The sequence below is a fragment of the Leptidea sinapis genome, chromosome 12, assembly GCF_905404315.1.
Source record: "Leptidea sinapis chromosome 12, ilLepSina1.1, whole genome shotgun sequence".
In the NCBI taxonomy this organism is placed as follows: domain Eukaryota; kingdom Metazoa; phylum Arthropoda; class Insecta; order Lepidoptera; family Pieridae; genus Leptidea; species Leptidea sinapis.
Genome location: NC_066276.1, coordinates 13,413,455 through 13,429,207, shown reverse-complemented (window position 1 = coordinate 13,429,207; position 15,753 = coordinate 13,413,455). Strand labels below are relative to the sequence as shown.

Below are 15,753 nucleotides of genomic sequence, written 5' to 3'. Positions count from 1 at the left end.
ATTGGTGGCTGTGACTACAAACTTTTCTTGAGGGCTGGATCCGCGCCCGGCAGAAGCCTCACTCGAGCTTATCAAGTACATTTATATTTTAATGTTTTATTTTACATCTGAACTCTCTAATTTATCAACCTTATTCAGATTGATAGAAGATGGTTAGAAAAATACAATTTATTTACAAAATTTAGGAGCCAGTTTTCGTTTTAGTATAAAGAGTTTTTTTTTAAAGCAGTCTGGTAAAATGTGCAGGCAAACCCGCCGCAGCTGGAACGCGCCGAGGACATCGCGTCGCTGCGGTGTTTGAACGAGTGCGGCGCTCTGCACGTGCTGCGGTCGCGGCTAGCCGCCGGCCTGTGCCACGCCCGCGCCGGCCTCGCACTGCTCGTGATGGGCCCTCCGCCTCGCACCGCGCCCATCTATACCGAGAAGGTACACCGAGCTCAGAGCTAGTTATCAATAATTATTCTTTTTGGTCAATGTCAAAGCCAAAATATGGAACATGACACAAATTACTCCTAAAATTCGAGTGCTAGTAGCATACATTGCCGCATTCACTCCAGTTATATATGTATTTGTGACATCACTACTATATATATATATTATAAAACAAAGTCTTCCGCCGCATCTGTCTGTCTGTCTCAAAAACTACTGCACCAATTGATAGCGTATATTTCGAGGAATATTTGAGTTTATTGTTTGTTAAGTTTTTGTTTCAGTTTTTGTATATACTAACGAAATTTGTTGGAGGTTTTTCTTTTGAGTTTGAGATATTATAAAATAATATATGGTGGAATTGTGCATCATATATAGGTCTACAGAAAAATCTCTTTACGATAACATTCTATATCCGTGGTAATACTTTTAAAAATTGGCAATTTTATAACGGTTATATAAAAGCTCTTTATTTTATATTAATCCGTATCATTCCCGATGGTTGTAAACTACGTTATTCCCAAATACTTTCATCATTTTTTTTATCATATCATATAGAAAATCAAATGCGTCATATCAAAATGAAGCGCCTCCAACAAAATATACAATATAAACTTCATTATTCATCTTACATTATTGTGATAACGTGGAGTTGTCATTAATATTTTCATTGGCAGTTTTACGTAATGTTGTCAGGTTGCAGCAATGTTCCGCGGGTGTCGCATGGACGACATGCCGCCACACGTGTTCGCGGCGGCGCAGTCCGCACACAAGTGCATGCTGTCTTCAAGAAAAGACAGAGCCATCGTCTTCCTCGGAAGGTATTAACTTTTTTTAAAAGATTACGAAAAGTGTAATGGAAACTTAGTTTCAAAAAGTAACCTCCAATTCAACCAACATAAAAAAGATGTTCAAGCTGTGTGTGTTTTTACTTACCTACTTGATATTATAACGAAATGTGTATAGTTTTGATTCGACATTTTGTTTTTGTTTTTATTCTTAAAGTGGCAATAATACATACTCTGTCACCATTAAAACTATTACAACGTATGAGATACAGCCTGCTGACACCGGAGCTTTTTAAATAGAGTTCTTATGGGTGTCAGCGATATTATTTACATTCATTACTTAATGTGTTTACAAGCGCTACCAACGTCATGAACTACCATAAGTTATTTTATGTAATTATCAGAACGATTAGAAACAACTTTAATAGCATATAATATTCAGATTTTTTGTTAACTTGATTCGTGTAAGTTAGTTGGCACTGCTGTAGTGCCAACAGTTGGTAGCATCATCATGGTAGACGGTCGGCTAGAGCGCTAAGTTCGAGTAGGCATTACTTACATTACTTATTGTGAATTCTAACGGGATACGCTGCCGAAATTTCGATTGAGTCAGTCATAATTATAATTATTACTTGAAACTGTATAATAGAGATATTTCGATATGATTATGTGCGTTTAAATTACCAACCCCTCCTACGTGGGTATCCTTTGGAATCAGAACTTTAAAAACCAAGAGAGAGTGAGAGTCACTATCACATAAGACTATTTTTATTTTTCGTTCTTAAAATCCTTGGTTTCCTTATGACTTATTCTACGAGTACAGTTTAAATAGCTTCTTTACTTTCTAAGAAATACACGGAAACTTTAATGTAGTAAAAAATATGAACGTTAATAACACATGATTGAGGTGTTACTTTATAACAGAAATATCTCCTATGTGATAGTGAATGATCCGAATCCTTAAAATTATGGAAGAAGTATCTTAAAACCAGTTGATGGTGAAATGGAACGAGTATTAATTATAAAAAATATCATATATCGTTTCAGATCTGGCTCGGGTAAGACGAGCGCCATGCGACAGTGTGTGTGGTACCTCGCCACGGCGTACCCTGCCCAGGGCTCCAAGCTGACTCCGGAGAAGCTGCAAGCGGCGTTGGAAGTTCTGCATCTGTTTGGCTCCAGCCGGTAATATAAAATGATTGTTAGGCCGTCCATCAATGACCTCTGCATAATTTAATAGATTGCGCTTCATGTCCCATCGTCCCATCGATGGTAGAAACCTGTCCCGGACGGAGTTCATCTCTATTTTCGAGCATAATAAAACATGATATAATAAATGTGTGCTGTCACTTTCAGGACGGGTTCGAATGCGTACGCGTCTCGATTTGTGTCGCTCACGTCACTGGACTTTGACAGCGGCGGAGCGCTCGTGTCCGCTTCAGTACAGACCTTGCTGCCCGAGCTCAAGCCTGACCAGTCACCGTTGAGGGCGCTGCATATGTAAGTAGGACAAAAGTTATATTTTCTTTGTCATAGAGCCGCTTGGATAGGAGAAGAGGCAGTGGAATTATAATCTAGAATCAAATGGTCTGTATGCAAATGGTCTATTAATTATCCACTTGTTCACGGCTATACATAAATAAAAACCACCTCCCAGGCAACAAATGGAGCTAATATTCATAATGTCAACTACGACAAAACTATCTCGACTACTGTCAACCGCAGTCCCACTGAAAACGTGCTCTGAAAAGGTCGCGAAACGTCAGTTCCATTAAAATAATAAAAATGTGACCTTTACCCAAAAACTATTGTAAAAACACAGTTATAACTAAAAATTAATATTCATCCATCACACGCGCAAAGCAGTTAAGTTCGTAGTAGACCCTATTGCCTAAATCTAGATTCAGTGGCCACTAATCTAAGACAAGGGTTTATGGTTGACAATTTAACATGCTTCACGCGGTAGATCATTTCTTCACGTCCATTTTCACAGTTTCCTTTTCAGCATAACGCAAAATGATGATGCAAATCAACTATTTGAATTACTTTCGGAATAACATGTTCAACAATATATCAATTACCTTCAAATGTGTATATAAACAATTATTTTTATAATATAGGCATTTATCATTGCATGATGAGCTATGTATAGTCTTTGTACCGGACAATTACTGTTCGAGGCGCAGGCATAGATTGTTCGCGAGTCCGACACATCGTACTGTGGCTCGCACCAACTCACCCATACCGAGGTCTCTCTCTGCTCTCAACGCTCTTCTTGAAACCAACCCTGCTTGTGATTTATTTGCGGATGGATGGCAGACGATTTTAGAGTGCTTGCGTTTTTGTGAGAGGAATGGATGAACGGTATTTAGATGAAAATTAATTGTTATTTACAGTAAACTGTGTATTTATTTACAATTTTATTTGTGTAATGTGTTTAGTTTGTAATTAATTATTACTTTAATATTGTAATTGGCTTACGCCGTTTTATTAAAGTAAAAATAAAAAAATAAATCAATCATGTTGTGTCCATACTAAACTTATTTAAAACCGTCTTATGCTAATCTCATCTTCTAAATCCCCATTAGAAGTAGCAGGGTGAGGGAATCCTATAAGGTTTATATATTTTGAAGGGCAATTAATACGTGTTTTAAGTACAAACAGCTTTCAAGTGAATAAAACAATGTACTTAATCGTAATATATTTTCTTATGGAATGGAGGATATATAGTCCGTATAAAAGGACAAACTAATTTCGTACCTAATAATAATATGTGATCACGCTGTCCATATTGTATCGTTACATCGGAAATAACACACACGTATACGTTATTTTTGACTTGAAAACTCTACGCAAAAATTCGAACTATTGGCAAAATCACGCTCCGGATTGTAATGTTCTGTCCATCTATTGATGCTCAGTTTATGCGGTTATACGGCACATGGTTTTCGCTTTTGGTATTTTAACCGAACAAGGTTCATTTCTAGATGCAAAACTTAATCATTATTAAAGTATTATGGCATTTGAAATCATCTCCAGCCTGTACCACGGGTGTGACTCTCGACTCCGTCGCGAGCTGCTGCTGGAGCAGACGCCGGTGAGCGCTCCGAACGCGTACGTGACGTCAGGGGAGAAAGCGGACGCGCCCGCAGACATGTCCGCACTCTGCGACGCCTTGCAGCTGCTGGGAGTCTCTGCGCAGGAGCAGATGGCGCTTTGGAAGATACTCGCCGCCATATGCCATCTGGGGACCGCTGGTGCTGTCAAAGGTAACATTATCTCGCGATGCTTCTACAGCAGGATTCCAGCAAATGTATCCATACCAAAAACATGTGTTTCAAACTTCAAAATTATTCTCAAAATTCGTTTGTATGGTACGGATACTATATGATTAATGACTAAACAATCTCACATATTTAAAATAATTTTTGGGTGAATGGGTCTTGTAGATTCTGATTTTCAATATGTGATTTTTTAATCCAATTATGAATGAGTAAATGTTTTTGAATTTGACAATATTTGCTTCTTTCCCCAACAAACGAAAAACATCGGGTTGAGTCGGTATTCGTTGATATTACATAAAATTAAAAAAAAAATTAACGCTTATTTTATTAATTAAGCACTTACATCATTATCATCAAATTACTAAAACTCTTTAAAAAAGTTAAAAATAAATTTCCATTTAATTCACAAATGCCGTTAAATCTGGAATGAGCTTCTTTGGTCTTGAGGACTTTGTATTTCATTTTGCCGCGGCACATACATTTAGATTCATTTCTCTAACTGACATTAAATGGTTGTACATACTTTGCACTTAGAGCATGTTGTGAAGATGCAGAGCCAGCGAGATACAATCGTGTGTATTTGTTGTTTCAGCGAATACCGGGAGTGGTCTGAAGTACCAGTTCGCGAGCGGTGCGTGCGCGTCGCGAGCGAGCCGCGTGCTCGGCGTGTGCGTGGAGGAGCTGTCCCGGGCCGTGTTCGCGCCCTCCGCCCCCGCGGCCCCGCCCTCGCCTCAGCAGCCGCCCTCGCTCAGGTAGGCGATATTATGACTCCTAATCTTCTTCGTGTGACGTCCTCTCAGTAATGGTTGTCTTGGCTAGTTTCACTTCGCTTTGAACAAATATAAATTTAACAATATAGGACAAACGAGCGTACGGGTCACCTGGTGTTAAGTAATCACCACCGCCATTCTCTTGCAACACTAGAAAATCATAGGAGCGTAAGGAAGGTGGCTTTGTGAAGCGGAGTACCGTGGTGTTGCTGCCTCGTTTGTCCTCGGCCATGCCCGGTTTTGTGCCCTCCCCAGAATACGACCGGTGGCCCGAGCGAGAATACTCGTGGAGGCATTCTCCGACTCTGGTAGCCGTACCCTCCTGGGAGTAAATTTCCTTAAGGACCGCTGTCATATTCTGGGGAACTCCAGTCCTTTATGTTATTGAGCGATTATTATTTATACACATTATCAACATTTTAAGCTGTCTTACTATTGCAATTTATGAGATAGAGCCCGTTGACAGACAAATGGACGGGCCTACTGATAGAGAACGGAGTCTTAGAATTAAAAAGCATAGAATTTTTTATTATGCAAAATATATTAAAATGGCAATAAATTCGGGACTCAGCGATATATGTACCTATCTATGTACCAAAAACAGCATGTAACAGAACGTTGATTATCCGAAATCAGTTGGTCATTTACTATGGTTCATGTTGTTTTTGTCAAGTTAACCGGCAAATTTCTTGTGTCTTATATATTGACATTGTTTTTAAATAATCCGACCAGCCGAACGTTGTCGGTTCAAAAGCCACTCAGTGAGATTGCTGCGCGTATGTTATTGTTAAGTTTTATTCTTTTTTTTCAGAACTCCATCGCCATCAAATGAAAGAGACTTGCTTGGCTCGGAGTGTTTGGACGCGTTCGTTACCGGGCTATACAATGAAGTGTTCAACATTGTTGCGGCATTCGTAAATCGGTAAGATTTTTTCTTTATCAGAGTTTAGTTATCAAAACGGGATGCAATTAGGTAAACAAATTATCTGGGGCAAATGACATGCCTTTTTTTTTGGGAAAAAGCGGGTAAACGAGCGTACGGGTCACCTGGTGTTAAGTGATCACCGCCGCCCACATTCTCTTGTAACAGAGAGGAATCACAGGATCGTCGCCCTTCTTTAAGGAAGATGTACGAGCTTTTTTATGAAGTTACCCATGTCGTATCGCCCCGGAAACACTGCATAAGGAAGCTCATTCCACAGCTTTGTAGTACGTGGAAGAAAGTTCCTTGAAAAATGCAGTGTGGTGGACTGCCACATCCAGATGCTGAGGATGATTTGAGACACAGTATTCTGATACTAGGTGAGGCTTTAAGGGAGGTGTTGTTAAAGAGCGGTGATACAACCAATGTTTTGTTTTGTGGTAAACGCGCAAACTTGGGTCTTCTGGGGGTTTAATTGGAGAATTTGAAATCGTGAGAATTAAATAATGCTAATAACAAGAGATTTTCATTGAATGATGATTGAAACCTGATCAAATTTCATAATGGTTCTACGTTAACGTACTTGATGGCGTATTATAGAGAAACATAAATGTTTAATAGATAGGTTGTGATCTGCAACTCGAAAATTAAGGAAAGTGTTAGAAACATGGCGAAAGAATATTTATGCTATTCAACGCCTCACGATGATGAGTTACGACGAAATGATATGTGTTTTACTTCGATATGTTATCTTTTGTCACAGTCGGTATACGCTGATAGAAAACTAATACACAGACATTTTTATTTATAAGACTGTTGTTATCAATTGTTAAATAAATAAATAAAAATATTTCAGGAGTATCACGACGTCTGCGCGGATCTCTGCGTCCATCGTGCTGCTGGATAGCCCAGGGGCTGACAACCCGCTGTGTGCTGGCCAGCAGAGTGGAGCTCCCCTGTCCAAGCTACTCTCAAATTACTTACAGGTAATAACTATACTATCTATTATAAATACAAATAAAAAACAACAATAATAATTATTTTTGTTACCAAAATAAAGTGTTCCAAAAAAATAATTATACTCGTGATTAGAGCTCTATTTCAAACATTATGAGCTCTTATAGTGCTAAGAGACTCCGCTCTTCCTTAGCATATTTATTAGATAGTTATAGAAGGTTTAGGTCTGTAGTTGTGTTCAATCTAGAAGATTCTTATTACAAACACGTACATCGTTTTAGTGATAGGTGAGGTGAGAGTTGAGAATGAGGGTTGATTATTGCAGTATATTGTTTCGTGTTGCATTAAGCTCTACCGATTGCTTTGTTATTAATATTTTGACTAATCTCTTCATCAATTCTCAGGGTATACTAGGTTATAATAACTTAAAGGGTTTCGTTAGGTTACCTTAGATGATCTTGTCGTTGTTAGTAAAAGATGCCGCACATTCCGACTTATTATATTACTATTGAAAACAAAACATGAAATTAATATATGAATGTGTGTTGGCTACAGGAACGATTGCAAGCTGTGTTCCACGAAGCTATGCTGGTCGCGCCACGGGAGAGATACGCACAGGAGGGCATCACCCTTGACGACGGGACTGATGAAGGTACGCACAACAGATATCATATGATCTTACGGTGCAAATCAGTAGTATTGACTATTATGCTGATGTTTCTGGATAGGGTCGACGAGAACGAGAACAAACTTGTGTCTGTAATCGAGTCTGTGCTTTGCAAAGTGTCGGAATGAGGCCTACAAAATATTAAGACACAAGTTTGAACGTTCACCGCTAAAAAGTTTCCCTTTGCCGTATACCCTTGATTCAAGATCACTGCTCTAACTGCAAATCGAAATCAGTTTATTCATCGGGTCAAGGAAATAACACTTATGGAAACGGCCAAAGAATGTATACTTGGTGGCTTATATCGAGCTATATTCGGTTCCGTGGTCACTTGGTAGACAAAGAAAAATAGGCCTCTAAAAAGCTTGATGTCCTCAATAAGGCAACATCTATATAAGGCGCAAATTCGTCCTTACATGGAGTTCTGTTCTCACCTATGAGCGGGGGCTCCCATTAGCAACTTTTTCCATTTGACCGCATACAACGAGGAACGGCTCAAATCGTCGACAAAATTAACGATCATTGGTCGTCTCCGATCGGTTTGATTCTTTGGTGTTGCGTATAAATTTGGGTTCTCTCACAAGGAATGCTAAAAGGATTTTTTCGGGTTGTTACCAGCAGTCGAACTCTACCACCGGACATTAACATCAAAATTCAAAATTCCACCCGAATAATTTTGACGTCTGCGAGCGACGTTTGCTAGAAATTTCTTGCCTATCACATTCCCTTCGTCCAATCAATTGGACGTTCAAGATTAGAATATCCTCCCAACCTCAAGGCCAGCAACCCCTGGTGTTGCGGATGACCGTGAGTGGTTGCTTTACCTCTTTACATCAGGTGAGCCTCTTGCCCGTCTTATATAAAAAAAAGATAATTTATTTGGTAGGTTGCGAACGATAGAAATCCTGTTGTGTAATAAGTTTGCGTTAAGAAAAGCGTTCCATATATAACATTACTTTATTCTCCCATAAACATATCCAGATATATTTTTGTAATATACAAAAATGTTCTCAGGCTGATGATATTTTAAGGCTTTTTTCATTGTAATAGTTACATAGTTAGAAGTTTTTTGCGAGACATACGTACCTACATACGTAATAAAACTTATGTTTGTATATATCTACATCGCTAGGATTTGATCAGCCGACATAACATTTATTTTGATCTTTTTTTATTCATCCAGGATTACATGAAACCTATGGCACCGCCGTATTTTCTCAGTTTGATTGAATTGTAATCACTGCCTAACAAAAAATTAAGTTAACTAAATATTTGATCACAGACTGGTTGTCAGAGACCGTGAATCCTGGACCGATGGTGGAACTCCTGGACAAGTCGCCACAGAACACAATAGTGCGCAGTTCGCAGGCAGACCTGCGGGAATGTGACAGACGAGGACTGTTGTGGTGAGTTACATACCTCATTTCTTCGACGTCTATAGCAGTCAGTTAAATATTTCGTTACTTTCTATATCCTAGCAATTTCTTCTTTTATAAATTCCTGATTTATAATTAGCTATTAACATTATCATAACATTTGGCAATTTAGTTTTTTTTTTTATTGACGTTTTATTTTATCTTTTTACTGGTGCTGGTACTGGTATATAATATAGATGTATGTTTAAAACATTATTTGCAGATCTTTAATTTAATTACATTATTTACTTTTATTTTAATTTAATTGCTTTACACTTACTTTTATGGAGATACAAATAATTTAAATCATAACAAATTCCTACAATATTGATTATACTTATGTTAGTGTGCACACAAATAGTGCGCTGTATGCTATAAGCCTCCTATAATGTTTACAACGACCGCTCTTGTGCATATGACCCGGACTGCTCATACTTCACCTTCGGGTATATAGCTGTCACCTCCAGAAGTTAGTTAAACCGTCCTATTTTAACGGGCCACATTTTACAGCTTAACTATAGATAGGCAGGATGTTGTTCACGGGCAGTTTTTAGCAACTCTTAGTCTACTTCGCGCCTATTTTACATAAAAACGGATTCAAGCCCTTTTGAGCCCAGTGTCAGAAATAAACACTTCACACACGACGTTTGAATATTTTTTTTATCTTCACATTAACTATAACTTCAAATTTAAAATTGTAAAATAATATATAACACGCCAACTTCATAGGTTATTAGACGAAGAATCGATGTACCCGGGATCGTCGGACGACACGTTCCTGGAGCGCGTGATGACTCACTACGGAGCTCCCAACAGCACGCAGTACCTCATCAAGAAGGCGCCGCACGCCAGACAATTCAGCTTGCAGCATTTACAGGTATTAATACGGATTACTACTAGTTAGTTTTTTTTTTATGGAATAGGAGGTCAAACGAGCGTACGGGTCACCTGTTGTTAAGTGATCACCGCCGCCCACAATCTCTTGCAACACCAGACGAATCACAGGGGCGTTGCCGGCCTTTACGGAAGGAGTATGCGCTTTTTTTCAAGGTACCCATGTCGTATCGTCGCGCCGCATAACGAAGCTCATTCCACAGCTTTGTAGTACGTGGAAGAAAGCTCCTTGAAAACCGCACTGTGGAGGACCGCCACACATCCAGATGGTGGAACAATAAACCGCAACAAAAGTATCATAAATTTGTAGAGTCAATTTGATTTCATAACTCAATCATACATGACCAAAACACGTTCACATTCGAAAATTTATTATTCTTGCGGCGGCGTCGTATACCGGGTCGTCTCCTTCCCTCAAATTTGTGCGGCGCGTACGATGGCCGGTCCATGCGTCAATAGAGCTAATTATTGTATTTGTTTGATGCGATTACTAATTATAACAGTAATGACGACCATCATGTTCGCGAAGCATCCTTACACAAACAATGAATTCAAACTCTTAAATGTAAAGATTTATTTAGTTACTATTTATGAAACATTTGATAGTAATACGGTTTTTAACCTTCAACATGATTCATATATTGGATGCAGCATCTTACAAACTAATTTGTTATGTGAGTACATTACAACTATTGTAAAATACTCATTGATTTAAAAGAATGGCCGTTGAGTTTCTTGCATTTTCATCTCACGAGCTGTACTTCTTCCGAGCATATAATAGATTCAGTAATTTTAATTAAATGTGACGATACAAAACCGCTTATTTTAAACCTATTTGAATAAAATCTATTAGAATTAGACTTTACTGTTTTATTGGACACATATCTAATAAAATTTATGGTATAGCAAGTATCTTTGAAGGTGAAAATCTACCATGTTATTAAATGTTGTGTACGAAGAGTCCGAATCTCCAAATGTATTTTGAATGAGAGAATTTTGATGTGTGTAGACAATTTTATTTATGCTTAAAATATAATGTACATATTTTTTCTTTCAGGGAACGAACCCTGTATTATATGACGTCACGGGATGGGTAAAGGCGAGTCGCGAGAATCCTGTCATTAAGAAAGCTCATGCTTTGTTACAAGAGAGTCAGAAGTGAGTAGTATTAATACATTAAGTGCTAAATTCCAACATTTTATTTTTACCTCCAAGCCATTTGAGAGCGTGTTTAAAATCGCACATAATGTGAATAAAACTATGTTGCTATAATATAATTATCTTGCTAAGAGGCATAAGTTATTATTAGACGCAATATGACAAAACAGTTATAAAAGCCTGACGACATATTCGAACAAAAAAGTCTTAATTGACTCTTTTCGGTCGGGGCTTCGCCATAAGCCTATCCACGATCAGTGACAACCATGTATATTTTTATGACAGTAAGGGATGTGACGAGCAGGATGTTCAGCTGATGGTAATTGATACGTCCTGCCCAGCCCAGGATTCTTAAGAATCCCAAAAATTCTGAGCGGCACTACAATTGCGCTCGTCACCTTGAGACATACGATACGATATGATCTCATTTGCCAAGTAATTTCACTAGCTACGGTGCGCTTCAGACCGAAACACAATAATGCTTACACATTACTGTTTCACGGCAGAAATAGGCGCCGTTGTGGTACCTATAATCTAGCCAGCATCCGGTGCAAAGGAGCCATCCATGAAAGACACTCAAACCAACAGACTACAGAGTCTTTGCTCTAAAAAAAGCAAGAAAGGCCAACTGACTCACTATTGCGCTTAAACCAGCAGTAATACATGCGGATGTAATGAAATTTCAGTCAGTAAGTACCTACTATTGTAACGTAAGTCATCCTAACCGCCAAGGCTCTCTTGCAAATCTGACAGGAGTGTTGCCGGCTTTTCAACCAGATCCACTTTTTTTCTATGTCGAATCGATTTGGAAACACCACGCAAAGAAGTTCACAGTTTGGAATATTACAAGATGCACTCCGACAATTCTTGCTGCCTTAAAATAAAATGTTTTCTCAAACGTATAAGAAAAGGTATCGTAATAGGTAAGGTCTCGTACAAGGAATGGTACTGATACACTACTGACATGTCTCACCGAGAGGACACCGTCCGGGTTGAATGATTAAAGTATTAAGAAAACACATACTGACTATCTAGACCAGTGCTGAAGCCTCGGAAAATGATAAAAAGTGAAAAAAAAAATTGTAGGATGAAACTCTTTGGAAAACGACGTAATTTGTTATTCCTTTCATTTGTGTTATATTCTCTTCTTTTTCAAATGAGTTTCATCCTACTTTTATTTTTTTTGGTTTAAAAATTTATCGACCCTGGTCTAATCCGTCTACTATACATATCCATCCATAATCAGTCATTACTACATAGTATAAAATAAATTCGCTTCCCGCTGTCTGTTTCTATGTATGCTTTAATCTTTAAAACTACAGGGATTTTGATGCGTCTGATACGATTAATAGATTGAGTGATTCAATATGTAGATTTGTATGTGTAATACATGCATAATATTGTAGATAAATACTGGTAATTATAGAGGTTTCTAATGTGATGTCGTATATGAACACATTTTTATGAATGCTACGATATAGATCAAAATAATGTATATCTCTATCTATCTATGAATATCTCTTACCCACAATAACCAATTTTTTATACTTTACGAAGCGATATTAAGCAATACAGTATTAACCCTTATCCAATAAAGTACCTTAAATACATTGTGCATTTAATATAGATCATTATGAAAAGGGGAAACGGGCTCATGGAAATAATATTGCCGCCGCTATTGAAATACCCAGAAATTTTCTTATACTTAGTTCAGTGTTCAGTTTCACTCAGCACTCCGAAACCGACTTTAATATGATTCGTTTATGTAATAATGATGTTGTATCGTTGTAGTGAGGACATAGGCCGCGTATGGCGCTGGTCTCGCGGCGCCAGCGGGGCGGGCTCGTGGGCGGTGCCGCTGGGCGACGCGGCCACGTTACGCCGCGCCTCCTCCGTCCGGCGGACACTCACCTCCGGTACGTCACCCGTCCATCTTTAATAATAACACGACCCGCCACAAGTTACGATATCATCCCCACCACCTGGATGTGTGCCGCTGGTCTCGCGGCGCCAGCGGGGCGGGCTCGTGGGCGGTGCCGCTGGGCGACGCGGCCACGTTACGCCGCGCCTCCTCCGTCCGGCGGACACTCACCTCCGGTACGTCACCCGTCCATCTTTAATAATAACACGACCCGCCACAAGTTACGATATCATCCCCACCACCTGGATGTGTGCCGCTGGTCTCGCGGCGCCAGCGGGGCGGGCTCGTGGGCGGTGCCGCTGGGAGACGCGGCCACGTTACGCCGCGCCTCCTCCGTCCGGCGGACACTCACCTCCGGTACGTCACCCGTCCATCTTTAATAATAACACGACCCGCCACAAGTTACGATATCATCCCCACCACCTGGATGTGTGCCGCTGGTCTCGCGGCGCCAGCGGGGCGGGCTCGTGGGCGGTGCCGCTGGGAGACGCGGCCACGTTACGCCGCGCCTCCTCCGTCCGGCGGACACTCACCTCCGGTACGTCACCCGTCCATCTTTAATAATAACACGACCCGCCACAAGTTACGATATCATCCCCACCACCTGGATGTGTGCCGCTGGTCTCGCGGCGCCAGCGGGGCGGGCTCGTGGGCGGTGCCGCTGGGAGACGCGGCCACGTTACGCCGCGCCTCCTCCGTCCGGCGGACACTCACCTCCGGTACGTCACCCGTCCATCTTTAATAATAACACGACCCGCCACAAGTTACGATATCATCCCCACCACCTGGATGTGTGCCGCTGGTCTCGCGGCGCCAGCGGGGCGGGCTCGTGGGCGGTGCCGCTGGGAGACGCGGCCACGTTACGCCGCGCCTCCTCCGTCCGGCGGACACTCACCTCCGGTACGTCACCCGTCCATCTTTAATAATAACACGACCCGCCACAAGTTACGATATCATCCCCACCACCTGGATGTGTGCCGCTGGTCTCGCGGCGCCAGCGGGGCGGGCTCGTGGGCGGTGCCGCTGGGAGACGCGGCCACGTTACGCCGCGCCTCCTCCGTCCGGCGGACACTCACCTCCGGTACGTCACCCGTCCATCTTTAATAATAACACGACCCGCCACAAGTTACGATATCATCCCCACCACCTGGATGTGTGCCGCTGGTCTCGCGGCGCCAGCGGGGCGGGCTCGTGGGCGGTGCCGCTGGGAGACGCGGCCACGTTACGCCGCGCCTCCTCCGTCCGGCGGACACTCACCTCCGGTACGTCACCCGTCCATCTTTAATAATAACACGACCCGCCACAAGTTACGATATCATCCCCACCACCTGGATGTGTGCCGCTGGTCTCGCGGCGCCAGCGGGGCGGGCTCGTGGGCGGTGCCGCTGGGAGACGCGGCCACGTTACGCCGCGCCTCCTCCGTCCGGCGGACACTCACCTCCGGTACGTCACCCGTCCATCTTTAATAATAACACGACCCGCCACAAGTTACGATATCATCCCCACCACCTGGATGTGTGCCGCTGGTCTCGCGGCGCCAGCGGGGCGGGCTCGTGGGCGGTGCCGCTGGGAGACGCGGCCACGTTACGCCGCGCCTCCTCCGTCCGGCGGACACTCACCTCCGGTACGTCACCCGTCCATCTTTAATAATAACACGACCCGCCACAAGTTACGATATCATCCCCACCACCTGGATGTGTGCCGCTGGTCTCGCGGCGCCAGCGGGGCGGGCTCGTGGGCGGTGCCGCTGGGAGACGCGGCCACGTTACGCCGCGCCTCCTCCGTCCGGCGGACACTCACCTCCGGTACGTCACCCGTCCATCTTTAATAATAACACGACCCGCCACAAGTTACGATATCATCCCCACCACCTGGATGTGTGCCGCTGGTCTCGCGGCGCCAGCGGGGCGGGCTCGTGGGCGGTGCCGCTGGGAGACGCGGCCACGTTACGCCGCGCCTCCTCCGTCCGGCGGACACTCACCTCCGGTACGTCACCCGTCCATCTTTAATAATAACACCTCCATCATATCATCCTCACCATCTGGATGTGTGGCGGTCCTCCACAGTTCGGTTTTCAAGGAGCTTTCTTCCACGTACTACAAAGCTGTGGAATGTGTGCTCCCTTTTGCGGTGTTTCCTGGACCATACGACTTGGGTACCTTCAAGAAAAGCGCGTACACCTTCCTTAAAGGCCGGCAACGCTCCTGTGATTCCTCAGGTGTTGCAAGAGAATGTGGGCGGTGGTGATCACTTAACACCAGGTACGCTCGTTTGTTCTCCTATTCCATAAAATAAAAAAATAAAAATAATATCGCGATCCAATGCACGCTGGAGATGTCCCGTCTAATAGTGCGTGAAACACTTGCGTTTAATCTCGCACATCCGATAGATCTAATCTCCAGCAAAACATAAGTATGTAAACGATACTTTTGTATTTTTTTTATGAAAGTAAGAGATGCTAGATGATTAGATGATGTTCAGGTGGTGGTAATTGATACGGCCTGCCCATTATAATGCAGTGCCGTTTAGGATTCTTGAAAAACTCAAA

The 15,753-nt window shown here is 42.2% G+C and overlaps 1 protein-coding gene across 11 annotated transcripts in view; it reads left to right on the top strand.

The window, feature by feature from the left end:
* LOC126967070 (unconventional myosin-XVIIIa) overlaps positions 1-15,753 on the top strand; it is a 194,019-nt gene that overhangs the window by 16,955 nt on the left and 161,311 nt on the right. The window contains exons 3-15 of one of the 11 annotated variants that reach the window (XM_050811430.1): positions 247-426; positions 1,126-1,250; positions 2,265-2,402; positions 2,574-2,717; positions 4,257-4,486; positions 5,094-5,253; positions 6,083-6,193; positions 7,050-7,179; positions 7,706-7,802; positions 9,100-9,223; positions 9,962-10,109; positions 11,184-11,284; positions 13,076-13,200. In XM_050811430.1, the coding sequence (XP_050667387.1) occupies positions 247-426; positions 1,126-1,250; positions 2,265-2,402; positions 2,574-2,717; positions 4,257-4,486; positions 5,094-5,253; positions 6,083-6,193; positions 7,050-7,179; positions 7,706-7,802; positions 9,100-9,223; positions 9,962-10,109; positions 11,184-11,284; positions 13,076-13,200 (1,813 nt within the window). Of the gene's footprint in view, positions 1-246; positions 427-1,125; positions 1,251-2,264; positions 2,403-2,573; positions 2,718-4,256; positions 4,487-5,093; positions 5,254-6,082; positions 6,194-7,049; positions 7,180-7,705; positions 7,803-9,099; positions 9,224-9,961; positions 10,110-11,183; positions 11,285-13,075; positions 13,201-13,304; positions 13,382-13,696; positions 13,744-13,877; positions 13,925-14,058; positions 14,106-14,239; positions 14,287-14,420; positions 14,468-14,601; positions 14,649-14,782; positions 14,830-14,963; positions 15,011-15,144; positions 15,192-15,753 lie in introns of those variants that run through there. The other 10 variants (XM_050811433.1, XM_050811443.1, XM_050811441.1 and 7 more) reach the window with 10 other exon arrangements.